The 19,409-nt window shown below is 40.8% G+C and overlaps 1 protein-coding gene across 3 annotated transcripts in view; it reads right to left on the reverse strand.

The window, feature by feature from the left end:
• Positions 1-19,409, reverse strand: part of LOC126253703 (mannose-6-phosphate isomerase) — a 129,187-nt gene that overhangs the window by 20,967 nt on the left and 88,811 nt on the right. For all 3 annotated transcript variants that reach the window (XM_049955247.1, XM_049955242.1, XM_049955233.1), the window contains 2 exons: positions 15,180-15,353; positions 14,903-15,070 (listed from right to left, as the gene is read on the reverse strand). In XM_049955247.1, the coding sequence (XP_049811204.1) occupies positions 14,903-15,070; positions 15,180-15,353 (342 nt within the window). The remainder of the gene's footprint in view (positions 1-14,902; positions 15,071-15,179; positions 15,354-19,409) is intronic.

A 19,409-nucleotide genomic window follows, 5' to 3' on the forward strand; every position in this document is an offset into this window, starting at 1 on the left:
AATGACGGAGGCCTCGACCTGATATGAAGCTTTTCAGTGTGGTTTTCGGGACGTAAATTTTCATCGAGTACCAGTACTGTATTATGTCATGCTTGGTTCTTTGTTATGGCTTAATGCAATAAGTGCTAGAAGATGAAGACGTGCACTTGAAACGCAGCGAACAGTTGAAACTAGCCAATAGTGTGGAATTAAACACTTCGTTTCAATGCCTCAGCAGGAAACCCTAATAAAAGCCAAATTTCTTTAGCAAACCGACAAAAATAACTTTATTGTTCTGCAAGGTGATTAATGCTTGACTGTCAGAAAGGTGGAAATAAAATAAAATCTGAAACTAGTAACATATTTTAGCCTTCCGTAATTACGTGAATATATTTTAATTCACTTAATAGCTCCCAGCCAAAGGAATCCGTCTTGTTTTCATTTGACGTGAGAGCAGTAAACGAAGAGCAAACAGAAAAATCACTAAATGTAAACACGAGTCATGTGGAGACTACCCCCCGCCTCCACCTATAACTCAGACTGCTCTGCGCATCAGAACGTAAAAAAACACTTTTCAAAAATAAGTTCATTTTGTAGCGCACAACTTTCCGAAGAGTCTGATACATAAAACATATATCTTCGAGGAAATGTAAGACACGTTATTTGGTCTTAAGTGTGCAGTGCAGTGCCACGCCTCTTCAAACAACATTCTTATAGCGCACGTCACTGTATTTCGCTCTGTGGAACTCAAACGTATATATTTTGTAATGGATGCCATCAAACTACACTCCTGGAAATGGAAAAAAGAACACATTGACACCGGTGTGTCAGACCCACCATACTTGCTCTGGACACTGCGAGAGGGCTGTACAAGCAATGATCACACGCACGGCACAGCGGACACACCAGGAACCGCGGTGTTGGCCGTCGAATGGCGCTAGCTGCGCAGCATTTGTGCACCGCCGCCGTCAGTGTCAGCCAGTTTGCCGTGGCATACGGAGCTCCATCGCAGTCTTTAACACTGGTAGCATGCCGCGACAGCGTGGACGTGAACCGTATGTGCAGTTGACGGACTTTGAGCGAGGGCGTATAGTGGGCATGCGGGAGGCCGGGTGGACGTACCGCCGAATTGCTCAACACGTGGGGCGTGAGGTCTCCACAGTACATCGATGTTGTCGCCAGTGGTCGGCGGAAGGTGCACGTGCCCGTCGACCTGGGACCGGACCGCAGCGACGCACGGATGCACGCCAAGACCGTAGGATCCTACGCAGTGCCGTAGGGGACCGCACCGCCACTCCCCAGCAAATTAGGGACACTGTTGCTCCTGGGGTATCGGCGAGGACCATTCGCAACCGTCTCCATGAAGCTGGGCTACGGTCCTGCACACCGTTAGGCCGTCTTCCGCTCACGTCCCAACATCGTGCAGCCCGCCTCCAGTGGTGTCGCGACAGGCGTGAATGGAGGGACGAATGGAGACGTGTCGTCTTAAGCGATGAGAGTCGCTTCTGCCTTGGTGCCAATGATGGTCGTATGCGTGTTTGGCGCCGTGCAGGTGAGCGCCACAATCAGGACTGCATACGACCGAGGCACACAGGGCCAACACCCGGCATCATGGTGTGGGGAGCGATCTCCTACACTGGCCGTACACCACTGGTGATCGTCGAGGGGACACTGAATAGTGCACGGTACATCCAAACCGTCATCGAACCCATCGTTCTACCATTCCTAGACCGACAAGGGAACTTGCTGTTCCAACAGGACAATGCACGTCCGCATGTATCCCGTGCCACCCAACATGCTCTAGAAGGTGTAAGTCAACTACCCTGGCCAGCAAGATCTCCGGATCTGTCCCCCATTGAGCATGTTTGGGACTGGATGAAGCGTCGTCTCACGCGGTCTGCACGTCCAGCACGAACGCTGGTCCAACTGAGGCGCCAGGTGGAAATGGCATGGCAAGCCGTTCCACAGGACTACATCCAGCTTCTCTACGATCGTCTCCATGGGAGAATAGCAGCCTGCATTGCTGCGAAAGGTGGATATACACTGTACTAGTGCCGACATTGTGCATGCTCTGTTGCCTGTGTCTATGTGCCTGCGGTTCTGTCAGTGTGATCATGTGATGTATCTGACCCCAGGAATGTGTCAATAAAGTTTCCCCTTCCTGGGACAATGAATTCATGGTGTTCTTATTTCAATTTCCAGGAGTGTATTTCATGACAGTGATAATTGAAATGTCCTGTAGTGCCTATTTTGCTCCCAGTCGCCGGTTTGACATTCTGCACAACCCCTCGCAATTAATACTGGATAGGATTATTTGTAAGCAAGAGAACAAGAACTCTTCAGAAAATCTGGACTCTTTATTGCCTATTAGCTAATAACTTGCTCTTCTGTGTAACATAAAATTAAATATTAGGATACCTAAAACCAGTAATGACAAGAGACAGGCAAGACAGTACACATTTCCTCAATTCTTAGGTCCTAGAAATTTTTCTCTCTAATCTTTGTACAACTTTACATGGCGTTCTTTCCTTTCTGCGAAGGAACTATTACCTTATCAAAGTTCGTCAAACTTTCTGCTATATGAAAAATGTAAATGTCGTTGTCTAATACTTAAAAAGATTTAATATGATTAGTACCCAAGACTGGTGTGGTTTCTCGATCCGATTACGTCTATTTTGTCACTGTGTTCTGGATAAAACAAAATAGGCCTTTCTAATATTGCAGCAATTGTAACACACACCAAATAAGCGACACTGTTTTGGCAATAATTACCATTTTTATAATACGACAATAAATTCACGAAGTACCAATACGAAATAACTATTTGGCCTACTACAAGCAAAAAGCTTTACGTTGGGAAACAGTTTCACATTTCATTCATGCGCTCCAGTTTCTCATGCAGGAGACCAAAAAGTAGTAGAACGAAATTTTTGTATAAATTTGGAATTGTCATATTCTTCCATAATCTGTACGATGTCCTAGTTTCTTCTCCTTCCTCGTTCTAACAAACAGTCTTGTCATCACTAATTCTGTAACTATTCCTACCACTGTCAAAACTCATTCTCCGGTTAACTTTACTAACCCTGCCACAATCACCGGTTTAGTTATCCAGCGATTATTCACCGGTTAGGCGTTATTACGAGTTCGTACAATGCGTTTCCCGCACTACTTCCAGAATGGAACTTAAGCGGCTGCTAGCCGGGCACTGCAACTGGCCCTGTCTAGTGTAACGATCTGGCCAAAAATTTTCTGTCAAAATTTCACTTTCTTGGATACACCGAGAAGATAATATATAATCTTTCTTACCTGTTATTCCTGTTAGTCATTTCTTTCCACTCTGGTAGTCTGAATCTATGGATTTCGCTAGTGATTTTAACAACGCTGAACATTCACAAACCGAATCAACCACATAAACAAGCAGCAGTTGGCATTCTCCGTTTCGGTTTTATTCCGCTCAGCTCGTATAGCCCTGTCCCGTTTTGTCTGCAGTTGGTAGAGACATCACGTACAATATGCACGCATTCAAAAATCAACTAATTCATTCAGAAATCAATTAGAATGTGTTCAAATACCAGCAGGGGTGTCTTTCAAAATCATATGAATCATCGATAGACCGACGTGCGCTGGACGCTAGGTGCTTTGTGAAACAAGGGTTTTTCCCTCAAGAATATGAATTTGCCCCCTCCCCCCAAATTGCCACCCGGTTCAGATACCCCGGTTTGCCCTCACCCCCCACTAGATACGGGCTTGCTGTGCACGCATGAATCTGACACCTTGGGCGTGCCAGTAAAATTTTTCCAGGTACCATGTGGCTAGTTGCTGCTACTGCTACTTATCCACAGCCAACAGCCACATTTCTGTAGCCAGAAGCGGGAGAAGGTACTAAAAAGCCTTGACACATTCTGCTGTTGGCAGACGCTTGTACGAGCACTGCTATTTTATATGGGGCATTTCCTTTGCAATTTAAGTTTTATTTTCTTTTTTTCTCTCGTTCATGTATTATTCTGCAGTAGCGGGATACAGTAATATCCTTTGTTAGAGTATCGGTTCTTACCAGTCAGAATTACAAAAAATTAACTGAAAACTTAAACAACGAAAAATTCCCAGAATTCTAAAAAAATTCCCAGAATTCTAAAAATAATTCCCAGGTTTTTCCCGGTTTCCTCCCAGATGAAAAAATTCCCAGGTTATTTCCAGATCTCCCAGTTGTACCAGGTCGTAGACACCCTGTAACTGCAATAGATCCATATTAAGAGCTACATTATGTTCTGGAGGTATAACAAGGTGAAGAGGAACGGGAGGCGGGGTGGAAGTTAAAAGTGTGAGGGAAACAAGGTCACCAGATTGTGGTCATGCATGTCCTCTTTTACAGGTTTGCAAAATGAAGAGCGAGCAGGCAATTCTCCATTCTTTCTACTGCACTGCATCACAAAAGGCAACTACAGAGAGTTTCATTAAGTTATACCCACCATTCCACAGTTCACTTTGTGAGTCACTGGCGGCAAAGTGTGTAGACATGCCCAAGTGTGTTTATTTCCCAGAAAGTTCGTTAAGGTAATCTCCCTGTGTATCTGCTTCAAAAACTCAATTTTTCTTTGTTCATCTTAAATCAATGTATAGAGTTTTCTGAACAAAATGGCAGTTAAAAAAAACTGAACTGGACATCAGGAAGTTGTTTAAAAATCAACTTAAAGATCTCCTGATTTGCATTTACACCCACATTTCTGCTGCTTTCCATTTCTGCTCATTGGCATTGCACTCGTGTAGGAGAAACATATGCTATACAACTGTTATTCTAGTAGACAGCTCTGCTAGAGGATATGCTTTGCAATGCTTATATGTTTCCCTTGTAAATATTTGGTTTCTGAGTGTTGTTTGCCTATAAACTTTTCTGTAATTAGAGTTGCTGCTATTTCGTCATTCATGAAAGTTATTGTGCCTATAATTTGTTTTAATGTGGGGCAATTAGCAGGTGTGAAGTTGTAGAGCTGCCGGGAATGTTTTCTGAGTTTAATACAGAACAACAACTGTTGCCAATTGATGCTATAATTGTTGCTGAAGAGTAGGTCCTTGAGGTAACTAAAGTTGCCAAAATTGTGAGGAGAAACAGTAAAATAAAAAGAGAAGATGTAAACCAAGATTATGCTGCTGGAATATATTAGTGAAAACAGATGTGAGTCACAGCTCAAATACAACTTTGAAGTGAATTTCCCAAGAATAAAATTTTCAGACATGCTTACCTATATATAAAAAATCTATTTGAGGTAGACATCTGAATATTTTTTTGAGATGTTTCAGGGTACTATTTGGAGGAGAGCAGAATTCAGACAGTAATGTACTATCAACAGGAATGAAAAATGAAATGAAATGATCGCGTGGAATTGTTGGCTGGCAGGCCACGTCCGGGGAATTTCTGCAGCCAAGTGCAAGTCCTATTTCAGTCAGTGCCACATTGGGTGACTTGCATGCTGGTGATGAGGATGAAATGACGATGAGGATGACATAACACCTAGTCCGTGAGCGGAGAAAATCTCCAACCCAGCTGGTAATCGAACTTGGGCCTGCTGCATGGTGAGCAAGCACGTTAGCACTCAGCTAAGCTGGCGGATATTGGCGGATATAAGGAAGGAAAATACATACTGATGAATTATAAAAAAATTATCCTTAATTTTGATTATTGGATGTAAATATTTCTAGAATAAAAAATTGTGGCTGAAATGAGATGATTGTTGTCTACAATTTAGACAGAAATTTGTTACTGTACTTAAAGTTTCAAGCATCTAAGTAAGACAGATAGTCAGTGCATAGATTCCAAGCATAGACCAGCATATCAATATGCTGATTTTTTTTTAAGTAATACAGCCAACATGAGAACTTATACTGTTAAATGTATACCAAAATGTTCATGAAGAATCACTCCTACAGTCCTACACTTTTCATCCTACTAAGAGTCCTGAGACTGGTTTGATGCAGCTCTCCATGCTAAACTATCCTGTGCAAGCTCCTTCATCTCCCAGTACCTACTGCAACCTACATTCTTCTGAATCTGCTTAGTGTATTCATCTCTTGGTCTCCCTCTAAGATTTTTACCCTCCACGCTGCCCTCCAATGCTAAATTTGTGATCCCTTGATGCCTCATGACATGTCCTACCAACCGATCCCTTTTTCTAGTCAAGTTGGGCCACAAACTTCTCTTCTCCCCAATCCTATTCAATACCTCCTCATTAGTTACGTGATCTACCCACCTAATCTTCAACATTATTCTGTAGCACCACATTTCGAAAGCTTCTATTCTATTCTTGTCCAAACTATTTATTGTCCATGTTTCACTTCCATACATGGCAACACTCCATACAAATACTTTCAGAAACGACTTCCTGACACTTAAATCTATACTCAATGTTAACAAATTTCTCTTCTTCAGAAACACTTTCCTTGCCATTGCCAGTCTACATTTTATATCATCTCTACTTCGACCATCATCAGTTATTTTGCTCCCCAAATAGCAAAACTCCTTTACTACTTTAAGTGTCTCATTTCCTAATCTAATTCCCCCAGCATCACCCAACTTAATTCGACTACATTCCATTATCCTCGTTTTGCTTTTGTTGATGTTCATCTTATATCCTCCTTTCAAGACACTGTCCATTCCGTTCAACTGCTCTTCCAAGTCCTTTGCTGTCTCTGACAGAATTACAATGTCATCGGCGAACCTCAAAGTTTTTATTTCTTCTCCCTGGATTTTAATACCTACTCCAAATTTTTCTTTTGTTTCCTTTACTGCTTGCTCAATATACAGATTGAATAACATTGGGGAGAGGCTACATCCCTCTCTCACTCCCTTCCCAAAACTGCTTCCCTTTCATGCCCCTCAACTCTTATAACTGTCGTCTGGTTTCTGTACAAATTGTAAATAGCCTTTTGCTCCCTGTATTTTACCCCTGCCACCTTCTGAATTTGAAAGAGAGTATTCCAGTTAACGTTGTCAAAAGCTTTCTCTAAGTCTACAAATGCTAGAAACGTAGGTTTGCTTTTCCTTAATCTACCTTCTAAGATACGTCGTAGGGTCAATATTGCCTCACATGTTTCAATATTTCTATGGAATCCAAACTGATCTTCCCCAAGGTGTGCTTCTACCAGTTTTTCCATTCATCTGTAAATAATTCGCGTTAGTATTTTGCAGCTGTGACTTATTAAACTGATAGTTCAGTAATTTTCACATCTGTCAACACCTGCTTTCTTTGGGATTGGAATTACTATATTCTTCTTGAAGCCTGAGGGTATTTTGCCTGTCTCGTACATCTTGCTCACCAGATGGTAGAGATTTGTCAGGACTGGCTCTCCCAAAGCCGTCAGTAGTTCTAATGTTGTCTCCTCCCGGGGCCTTGTTTCGACTCAGGTCTTTCAGTGCTCTGTCAAACTCTTCATGCAGTATCTTATCTCCCATTTCATCTTCATCTACATCCTCTTCCATTTCCATAATATTGTCCTCAAGTACATCGCCCTTGTATAGACCCTCTACATACTCCTTCCACCTTTCTGCTTTCCCCTCTTTGCTTAGAACTGGGTTTCCATCTGAGCTCTTGATATTCATACAAATGGCTCTCTTTTCTCCAAAGGTCTCTTTTAATTTTCCTGTAGGCTGTATCTATGTTACCCCTAGTGAGATAAGTCTCTACATCCTTACATTTGTCCTCTAGCCATGCCTGCTTAGCCATTTTGCGCTTCCTGCCGATCTCATTTTTGAGACGTTTGTATTCCTTTCTACCTGCTTCATTTACTGCATTTTTATATTTTCTCCTTTCATCAATTAAATTCAATATTTCTTCTGTTACCCAAGGATTTCTACTAGCCCTTGTCTTTTTACCTACTTGATCCTCTGCTGCCTTCACTATTTCATCCCTCAGAGCTACCCATTCTTCTTCTACTGTATTTCTTTCCCCCATTCCTGTCAATTGTTCCCTTGTGCTCTCCCTAAAACTCTGTACAACCTCTGGTTCTTTCAGTTTATCCAGGTCCCATCTCCTTAAATTCCCACCTTTTTGCAGTTTCTTCAGTTTTAATCTACAGTTCATAACCAATAGATTGTGATAGGAGTCCACATCTGCCCCTGGAAATGTCCTACAATTTAAAACCTGGGTCTTAAATCTCTGTCTTACCATTATATAATCTATCTGATACCTTTTAGTATCTCCAGGATTCTTTCATGTATACAACCTTCTTTTATGATTCTTGAACCAAGTGTTGGCTATGATTAAGTTATGCTCTGTACAAAATTCTACCAGACGGCTTCCTCTTTCATTTCTTAGCCCCAATCCATATTCACCTACTACGTTTCCTTCTCTCCCTTTTCCTACTACCGAATTCCAGTCACCCATGACTATTAAATTTTCATCTCCCTTCACTACCTGAATAATTTCTTTTATCTCATCATACATTTCTTCAATTTCTTCGTCATCTGCAGAGCTAGTTGGTATATTAACTTGTACTACTGTTGTAGACGTGGGCTTCGTGTCAATCTTGGCCACAATAATTTGTTCACTACGCTGTTTGTAGTAGCTTACCCGCACTCCTATTTTTTAAATTCATTGTTAAACCTGCTCCTGCATTACCCCTATTTGATTTTGTATTTATAACCCTGTATTCACCTGACCAAAAGTCTTGTTCCTCCTGCCACCAAACTTCACTAATTCCCACTATATCTGACTTCAACCTATCCATTTCCCTTCTTAAATGTTCTAACCTACCTGCCCGATTAAGGGATCTGACATTCCACGCTCCGATCCGTAGAATGCCAGATTTCTTTCTCCTGATAACGACGTCCTCTTGAGTAGTCCCCGCCCAGAGATCCGAACGGGGGATTATTTTACCTCCAGAATACTTTACCCAAGAGGACCCCATCATCATTTAACCATACAGTAAAGCTGCATGCCCTCGGGAAAAATTATGGCTGTAGTTTCCCCTTGCTTTCAGCCGTTCGCAGTACCACAACAGCTAGGCCGTTTTGGTTAGTGTTACAAGGCCAGATCAGTCAATCATCCAGACTGTTGCCCCTGCAACTACTGAAAAGGCTGCTGCCCCTCTTCAGGAACCACATGTTTGTCTGGCCTCTCAACAGATACCCCTCCATTGTGGTTGCACCTACGGTACGGCTATCTGTATCGTTGAGGCACGCAAGCCTCCCCACCAACTGCAAGGTCCATGGTTCATGAGGGGAGGGTTGTTTAGTTAGAGCCGTGTAAACGTTTTGAAAATTATTGTTATTTTTCCAGGTATTCACAGACAAGTTACCTTAACACTGCACTGAATACAGATGTGAATTAGTAATAATACTAATGCAAGAATTGCATACTGCTTAAATATTTGCACACTGTTGTACAATCGTAAAGGGAAACTGATTCTTAGTCATCTTCTACAGCAGCTGTAGCATTCTTCCAGGAAAGGCAACTTCCTCCACCATGAGCACTGCTTGCTTCTCAGTTTACAGACAGACTATTACTGTGTGCTGGACCACGACTCGAACTCGGGACCTATGCATTTCGTGGGTAGATGCTCTAACGACTGAGCTATCCCAGGACAGCTCACGACACATCCTCGTAGCTTTATTTCTGCCAATACCTCATCTGCTACCTTCCAATCTTCACAAAAGTTCTCTTGCAAAACTTCTGTGGAGTTTGGAAGGTAGGAAATGAGATATTGGTTGAAGTAAAGATGTCAGAACAGGTAATGAGTTGTGCTTGAAAAGCTCAGTCTTTACAGTGTTTGCTCATGAAAGACAAAGGTCCCGAGTTTAAGTCTCAGACTAGCACACAGTTTTAACCTGCCAGTAAGTTTCACAACAGCACACACAATGCTCAAGAGTGAAAATTTAATTCTGGAGACTAAATCTGTCCAGTTCTCTTATGTAAGCAGCCAAAATAACTTCAATGGGCTAGTACATATACAGCAGAGTTATATTCAGTTTATTAAATGAGTGCTTATTTGCAATTGTTAAGGGAGTTTTTGTGTCAAATATGTTCCTATAATCTAGGTTGAAAAGTGCTTAATTTGCAAGTGTGTTGCTGTCAGTGATCTATGTAGTGTTGGTGGAAAATGTGTTGGACTGTTAAATGTGGCATCATTCTGGTGCCTGTCACTGACAGCATATTGTAAAGCCATGTAACTGTGTTGTATTCATTTGGTGGAGGATTAATGAAAGACCAGAAAGTTACTTCCTTTCTCTCACCATTGACTGTGTTACTGGTAGCATGCATAAATCTCTTCCATTCAGGAATTGCTGGCATTTGTAGAGTGGACTACAACGAGTGGAGGTACATCATACTTGCAAGATGAGTGTCAGTATGTATGATATATGACTGTTCATATTTAAATCTAACATGATTGTTCAGCCCCCCTCCCCCCATGAACCATGGACCTTGCCGTTGGTGGCGAGGCTTGCGTGCCTCAGTGATACGGATAGCCGTACTGTAGATGCAAACACAATGGAGCGGTATCTACTGAGAGGCCAGACAAACGTGTGGTTCCTGAGGAGGGGCAGCAGCCTTTCCAGTAGTTGCAGGGGCAAAAGTCTGGATGATTGACTGATCTGGCCTTGAAACACTAACCAAAATGGCCTTGCTGTGCTGGTACTGCGAACGGCTGAAAGCAAGGGGAAACTACAGCCATAATTTTTCCCGGGGGCATGCAGCTTTACTGCATGGATAAATGATGATGGCGTCCTCTTGGGTAAAATATTCCGGAGGTAAAATAGTTCCCCATTCAAATCTCCGCGCGGGGACTACTCAGAAGGATGTCGTTATCAGGAGAAAGAAAACTGGTGTTCTACGGATCGGAGTGTGGAATGTCAGCTCCCTTAATCGGGCAGGTAGGTTAGAAAATTTAAGAAGGGAAATGGATAGGTTAAAGTTAGATATAGTGGGAATTAGTGAAGTTCGGTGGCAGGAGGAACAAGACTTTTGGTCAGGTGATTACAGGGTCATAAATACAAAATCAAATAGGGGTAATGCAGCAGTAGGTTTAATAATGAATTTAAAAAATAGGAATGCAGGTAAGCTACTACAAACAGCATAGTGAACACATTATTGTGACCAAGATAGATACCAAGCCCACACCTACCACAGTAATACAAGTTTATATGCCAACTAGCTCCGCAGATGAAGAAGAGATTGACGAAATGTATGATGAGATAAAAGAAATTATTCAGATAGTGAAGGGAGATGAAAATTTAATAGTCACGGGTGAATGGGATTCGGCAATAGGAAAAGGAAGAGAAGGTAACGTAGTAGGTGAATATGGAATGGGGAAGAGAAATAAAAGAGGAAGCCGTCTGGTAGAATTTTGCTCAGAGTGTAACTTAATCATTGCTAACACTTGGTTCAAGAACCATGAAAGAAGGTTGTATATATGGAAGAGGTCTGGAGATACTGGAAAGTTTCTGACAGATGATATAATGGTAAGACAGAGATTTAGGAACCAGATTTTAAATTGTAAGACATTTCCAGGGGCAGATGTGGACTCTGACCACAATCTGTTGGTTATGAACTGTAGATTAAAACTGAAGAAACTGCAAAAATGTGGGAATTTAAGGAGATGGGACCTGGATAAACTGAAAGAACCAGAGATTGTACAGAGTTTCAGGGAGAGCATAAGGGAACAAGTGACAGGAATGGGGGAAAGAAATACAGTAGAAGAAGAATGGGTAGCTCTGAGGGATGAAATAGTGAAGGCAGCAGAGGATCAAGTAGGTAAAAAGACAAGGGCTAGTAGAAATCCTTGGGTAACAGAAGAAATATTGAATTTAATTGATGAAAGGAGAAAATATAAAAATGCAGTAAATGAAGCAGGTCGAAAGGAATACAAACGTCTCAAAAATGAGATCGACAGGAAGTGCAAAATGGCTAAGCAGGCATGGCTAGAGGACAAATGTAAGGATGTAGAGGCTTATCTCACTAGGGGTAACATAGATACAGCCTACAGGAAAATTAAAAGAGACCTTTGGAGAAAAGAGAGCCATTTGTATGAATATCAAGAGCTCAGATGGAAACCCAGTTCTAAGCAAAGAGGGGAAAGCAGAAAGGTGGAAGGAGTATGTAGAGGGTCTATACAAGGGCGATGTACTTGAGGACAATATTATGGAAATGGAAGAGGATGTAGATGACGATGAAATGGGAGATACGATACTGCCTGAAGAGTTTGACAGAGCACTGAACGACCTGAGTCGAAACAAGGCCCCGGGAGGAGACAACATTAGAACTACTGACGGCCTTGGGAGAGCCAGTCCTGACAAAACTCTACCATCTGGTGAGCAAGATGTACGAGACAGGTGAAATACCCTCAGACTTCAAGAAGAATATAATAATTCCAATCCCAAAGAAAGCAGGTGTTGACAGATGTGAAAATTACCGAACATGGTCACAGCTGCAAAATACTAACATGATTTCTTTACAGACGAATGGAAAAATGTGAATGATAAATAGTTTGGACAAGAAGAGAATAGAAACTTTCGAAATGTGGTGCTGCAGAAGAATGCTGAAGATTAGATGGGTAGATCACATAACTAATGAGGAGGTATTGAATAGAATTGGGGAGATGAGAAATTTGTGGCACAACTTGACTAGAAGAAGGGATCAGTTGGTAGGACATGTTCTGAGGCATCAAGGGATCACAAATTTAGCATTGGAGGGCTGCGTGGAGGGTAAAAATTGTAGAGGGAGACCAAGAGATGAATACACTAAGCAGATTCAGAAGGATGAAGGTTGCAGTAAGTACTGGGAGATGAAGAAGCTTGCACAGGATAGAGTAGGATGGAGTGCTGCATCAAACCAGTCTCTGGACTGAAGACCACAACAACAACGATTGCTCAGGTTTAAATCTAGAACAGTAATCTGCTGTGATGTATTACTTGACTTGCGTTGAAATACCTGTAGTTCTGTATCACTTAGGTGACCCACTTCTATTACAGCAAGAGTCAATTTAAACTTCTGTGCTTCTATAGATAATGGGAGAGATGAGGCTGGGATGGTGAATTTCATACCTTCAAGCTGCTAAAATTATTCCTGCGGAGACAATGAAATCGACATCATTAAATACATATTGCCAGCATGTTACACTTAGGACAGGCTCTTCAGTGTGGTAAACAGTTGACAGCACCAGCTGTTGACCGTTTTTTACATAACAGCTCGTTTAACAACTGTAAATAAGTACTCACTTAATAAACTGAAAATAACTCCACTATACAAATATGATCTCAGTGAAGTTACTTTGTCCACTCACTTGAGAGAACTGGACAGGAACTGCAAAGCGAGCAGCACTCATAGTGGGAGAAGTTGCCACTTCTGGAATAATGTTACAGTTGCCATACAGGACGATTAAGGATAACACTGTGCAATTATTTACATAAATTCTATCCATATGCATTTCTTGCATTTGTTTTATTAGTAATTAGTATCTGTATTCCATGTAGTGACAATTCACTTTCTTGGAAATAAACAACACTCCTGGCATGTCTATACACTGTGTCGCCAGTGATTTGCAACACAAACTACAGAAGGGTTGGTATAACTTTGTGAAACACTCTGTAGTTGCTTGTCATGATGTAGTCCGGTACACAGAATGGGAAATTGCCTGCTCACTTTTCATTTTGCAGACCTATATGGGAGAGAAATGCACGACCACAACCCGGCAACCTATCTTTCCTTGCGCTTCTCACCTCCAGCCCCTCTTCCAGCTTACTACACCCCCATGACATAATTTATCCATTCTACTGCACTTAGATGTGGTATAAAAATTTGGTATTTGGCCTTATCCAATGTTATTTAACAACACACATTCATTTTGCATCACTAAAACACCATTTTTAAAAATTTTGATTTTCCATCCCCTGCAATACGGAAAATATTAGCCCTAGAGAAAAAGTGAATGGGAACCTTTTTGTAGGAAATTTAATGTAGTTCAATTCTGTACTGTAAAACATTTTTGCTACAAGTCACAGTTCTCGAGATACTCAAAAGAAATCTAAAAAAGTGACCTTTAAATGCCACCCATCCCCATGCTCAAACCCCACGGTCAGGATTTTTTGTGTGTTTTTCATTACACTTCCCCTACCACTGTACAAAAATTTGGAGCTACACAAATATTTTCCCTTTATTTTCTTTCGTTAGCTGGACTAACACACCTTAGTTGACTTATATGCATTTTGGGGGATTTGGTGACTACAATCTTTATGTTAGCCACTATTTCACAAGTTGAAGATTTTCTACATTGATACATTTATCTTTTCTATGAGACTTAGTGTTGACAATATACAGTGGTTAGCAAGAGAGGCATACAAACTGAAGAGTTTTAATAAAAATCATTATATTTCTAAACCCAAGTATGTGTCGGTCCCATTTCATTTTAACTAGAATTCGGGATATACTGTTTCTCAATTGAAGACTCAGAACTGTTACACAGTCCAGCTTTTGAGATTTTCCAAATCATTCTATATGTACACCAGGGAGGTTCCTTAATAATACCTATAACCTTCACAATCTCTGTCCATAGTAACTAATTTTAAATTAACCCCTTTGCAGTCACATTATTATTTTCTGTTAGCAGAAGAAGTAGTAGGCAGTAAATATTATTACAAGTAGTAGTAGTAGTAGTAGTAGTAGTAGTAGATGTTCGTTGTATTTAATTGTTATTCATCTAATCTAATATTGTGATCAAATGACAATTTTACAATCATTGTATGGAATAATAAATCAATCTGTGTAACAATTACAATGCTGTATATTTATATTGATGCCTCGAAGCTTATTTCCAGGCATATGGTTTTTTTCATTGCCTGGCTGATGAGTATGGAATGGAAAACAGGGGGCAGTTTATGAAGTACGTCAATCAAAGCAAAGGCATGCATAATAAATATCAGGAGCCAAAATCTTACCACCAGAAAGATATGCATGTGGTTCATTAGGTCCTAAATATATGGCTTCCTCGGGTTTCAAAATAATATGATTGAGCAAATATATGGAGAAGCATCCAACATCTCCAGGAAACTGCATATGTAATCGTCTAAACAAATCACCATTAATCAATGTTCTAGTGTCATCATCTGAAATGAAAGTTTATTATCTCTCAAAATCATTTCTTTAATTGATCATCCATTCACACAACAATGAACGAATTCAAAACTATCACATTCTGAAGTTTTGGGTACCTACCTAATGTGTCAAGTCTTTCCAGCAGGTGTGACTGCTGTTTTTCTATTTTACTGGGTTCACATTTCATCAGAGCAGTGAAACATACTTTAAGGTTATGCTCAGCATCCTTTTGTTCACTACATAAAAACTGAGAAGTTACTTCTTGCCCACAAACTTCTCTCAGTTCAGGAACATCTATAGGCACAAAGAATAAATAAATAAATAAACAATATACTGAAGGAGTCTTGCATAAACCACAACGGAGCAGAAAATATTATCTAAGATACTAAAGGATTAAAATATCCCCTAGGAAAATAAGAGACAGTATTTATTGCTTAGCAGATGATCAGTGAACTGTCTCTATTTCTCAATCAGGTTTTTCCATATGATGTTCTTAACACTGTAGTATGGAATCTGTTTTATTTCTGTTTTTGTTTTATACCGAAAATTATGCCGAGTTACATCACTTTCATTTTACACATTTACCTCCTCTGCAATTCAAGTTACCCATTATATATCAGACAACTTATTAAAAATGAAGAGACACAGTAAGGATGCACATTATTCCTACAATGTATTAAAACAAATTACCAGTTGAAGGACTAGAGAGCAAAAATACTGTTACAACTGCGAACTCTGTTGGGTAGTGTGGTGCTACATGTCAATCGTGTACTGTAAAACAGTGCAAAAATTTAAAATGTAGATGAGTGCTAATGTTGCATTTGTTTGTGGTAATTTGCATGTGGTGAACAATGTGGTTGAATGTCTTCAGAGTGGGACGACGATCTTATTAACTAGGCAAGCAGGTTGTGCACACTCCAATGAATTGTCACAACAAGTCAGAGGAGTGCATTAGTTCTGGAGTAAGAGCCGCAAACGGCAGTAGGGAAGCATTATCTTGAGGCTGCAGCTCTTCTATCCATGTTTGCGTACAAGTAATATGTTTTCGGAAGGGGTCCGCCTTGAGCAAAAGACTCTCTTTTCCCTTTTCTTCTATTGCCCAAGATATGTTTCGCTTAAGTTTCAGGATCATTAATGACTTTTATTTTCTTTCTATTAAACAACAGGAAAAATACCCTTTACTACTTGCACGCATATAAATTAAAGTTTTTAAGAAAATGTTTACTAATCTGAAAAAGCAGACAAAGAATTGTACAGATACCATTTTATCACCTACTGTGGTTTCCTGGTTCTTTGTTTTGTGTTACATTTGTTTTCCTTCCACAGTTTTTTCCATCTGCAACCATACAGAATGTAATGTGGAGAAGTTATTTACCTCAAAATTGTATACAAACTGTGAAAACAAGACGCCAAACAGTTGATTAGTTGACTGTGATCTGGGTGTGAGTTTTGGAATAAAAAAGATAATTAACACACACACACACACACACACACACACACACACACACACACACGGCAAAGACACCTCACACAGATTCAAAACTTCCGCCAAGAAAACATTCAACTGTTTGTGGCGATATCTTAGCGACAACACTGACCAGAGAGTCTCCATGGTGGATTGGATTATCTGTGAGGCACACAACAAAGACATTTCAGTCTAGAACCTCATGTAATGTCGATATGTTGCATTGTGCTCTGTCATGATAAAGTCATTTCACTCACTATTGTGTCACCTATGCTTGTGGTAATTTTCCCTGTATCGGTAAGTGATTACTGTGACTGTAAGCACAACAGCAGGGGCACTGCCTTGGGCTGTCGGTGGTGCTGGTAACAGCTGGTGAGGCACCTGCAGCAGTGCAGAGATGGTGACCACACCAGAGCAATCGGCCCCGTGGTTTTGGATCAGCAGAATGTGTATTTACATCATTTGGAATTTTGGATGACAACTCCAAGTTTGTGACATTGATCTGGCACCTCACTTAGCATGGTGACAACACGTGACATCATACTGACACCCCCGGCACACAATAAATCTGCAATAGCCATATCTGCAGTGATTCAACCCTATCCCACACACCAGAACTCTACTTTGACAAGCAATCTATGATGAACAGCTAGCAATTTATGACAAACAGCTAGCAGATAAAACCCCTTTTCAGCTTAGGTGGTGGCTCAGAACTTTATTGGACATGAATCTGATGCTGGACACTGCACCATGGGCAAATGTCATACTGCCACCTCACCTCCATCTTGCTATGATCGCACATGGAGCAAAACAACTTGACAAGAAGATCAGCCTTGTGGGTACGATGCAACATAGTCCCTTTGCCAAATGTTAGATTTCTTTCACCTGCCTCACGTGGTGGACTGGGCCAACCATGGCCAATGATAGCCTGAGCAATGACCAGCCACTACTCTTGCAACCGACAACACTACGCTGAGCCCCAGCTGTGTCCAAGTCACAGAACTGCTGGTACCACACCCAGTTTGGTGACACCGAGAACAACTGCTATTCTCCCAGCGGGTTCCCAGACTTCAAATGCGGGCCACTGTAAATTCATCAGCCCGCACTGGGATGTCAAGTCGTATCTACCATGCAAGATGCGCATCTTTCACATTGGCACACCAGATGGATGAAAGATTGTAAGTTCTGGACAGACCTTAACTCACACACATATTTGTCATAGATACAGGATTGTATGTTAGCACAGTTTCAGAATTCCTAACGTTTCATCCAATACTACGTTGGACATCCTCAGAGGTATGGCTGGTCCTGTTGAGTCCTGCCGACTGACGATTCGGGTGTCGGAGAGCGGCCTGAATACCGAGGAAAGTGGGCATGGTCTAGCTTGTACATAGTAACAGAGAGAAAACTAATCAAAGATAAAATGTAACTATTGATAATAGTCCGTCATAGATAAAAATCACTTATCGATTCTGTAACGCCACTGTCATCTCTCTTAATTTCAAGGCCTCTTCTTTTCTATTAAAATTATCTTCATGTTTATAAATTTCAATAGCCTCCCTATACAGTCGTGGATAACAGTTCGTGGTAGCACTTAAAACTGTAGTTTCAGAAAACTTAACTACATGGCCACCGGACTGAAGTGTATGTTCCGCAACGGCCGATTTATCTATTTTACCCAGTCGGCAAAGACTTTTATGCTCTTTTACCCTCGTATTCAAACTTCTTTTCGTAGTACCAATATAGACCTTGCCACAGGTACACGGAATTTTATACACACCGCTAGATGATAATGGTGGTCTTCTATCTTTAACAGAACGAAGTACTTGTCCTATTTTTCTGGTAGGTTTGAATACCGGTTTCACTTTATGTTTCAGCAAAATTTTTGCCGATTCGATCTGTAACCTTACTAATGAGAGGTAAAGACACCGTGTTCTACCATTGTTGTGTACCATCCTTGTCCTTTGGCCTACTGTATTAAGGTCTCAAAACTCTATTAATTTCTTTGTTTGAGTACCCATTCTTTTCGAAGGCCTGTTTCAGATGAATGTTTTTTATCCTTCTGTGGAATGGAAGTAGAAGACTTTATCAACGTATTAGTTTTCCTCAAAATAACAGCCGTTGGGTCTCTTGTAAGTTTTGCTAAGGAGTGAAGCTAAGTGTCCCAGACTTTATGGTTTACCTAAAGTTCACAAAATAAATCTCCCTCTGAGACCCATTGTTAGTGAGATTGATTCCCCTACTTATCAAATATCTAGGTATCTAACTACTATTCTACAACCATACATTGGTAAGACTGATTCTTATGTGAGGGATTCACGTCATTTTATTGAGAAAATTGAAGGTCTAACCTTGGCTCCTGCAGACATTTTGGTCAGTTTTGATATTGTATCTCTGTTCACTATGATTCCGGTCAATGAAGTTATGGTTTACATAATGGAAGTTTTCCCTGAAGATTTGACCGTTCTGTTTAGACACTGTCTCACATCTAGTCAGTTTCAGTGGGATGAGGAGTTTATGAGCAAGTGGATGGTATTGCCATGGGTAACCCATTGAGCCCTGCGATTACCAATTTTTACCTGGAGAAATTTGAACAATTAGCGTTGAATAAAGCAAATAAGAAACCATGTTGTTGGTATCGTTATGTAGACGACACATTCGTGGTTTGGACACACTGTAAAAAAGCCTTAGATGAATTTTTTGATTATCTTCATAGCATAAACCCTAAAATTCAGTTTACCACTGAAGTGGAAAAAGACCAGGCTATTTCGTTTCTCGATGTGTTAGTCATGAGACAGACCGATGGCAGTCTAAAACATAAAGTGTTTTGGAAGAGCACACATACTGATAGATACCTACATAAGAACTCCAGTCATCACCCACAA

Source organism: Schistocerca nitens, chromosome 1 (assembly GCF_023898315.1).
Source record: "Schistocerca nitens isolate TAMUIC-IGC-003100 chromosome 1, iqSchNite1.1, whole genome shotgun sequence".
Classification (NCBI taxonomy): domain Eukaryota; kingdom Metazoa; phylum Arthropoda; class Insecta; order Orthoptera; family Acrididae; genus Schistocerca; species Schistocerca nitens.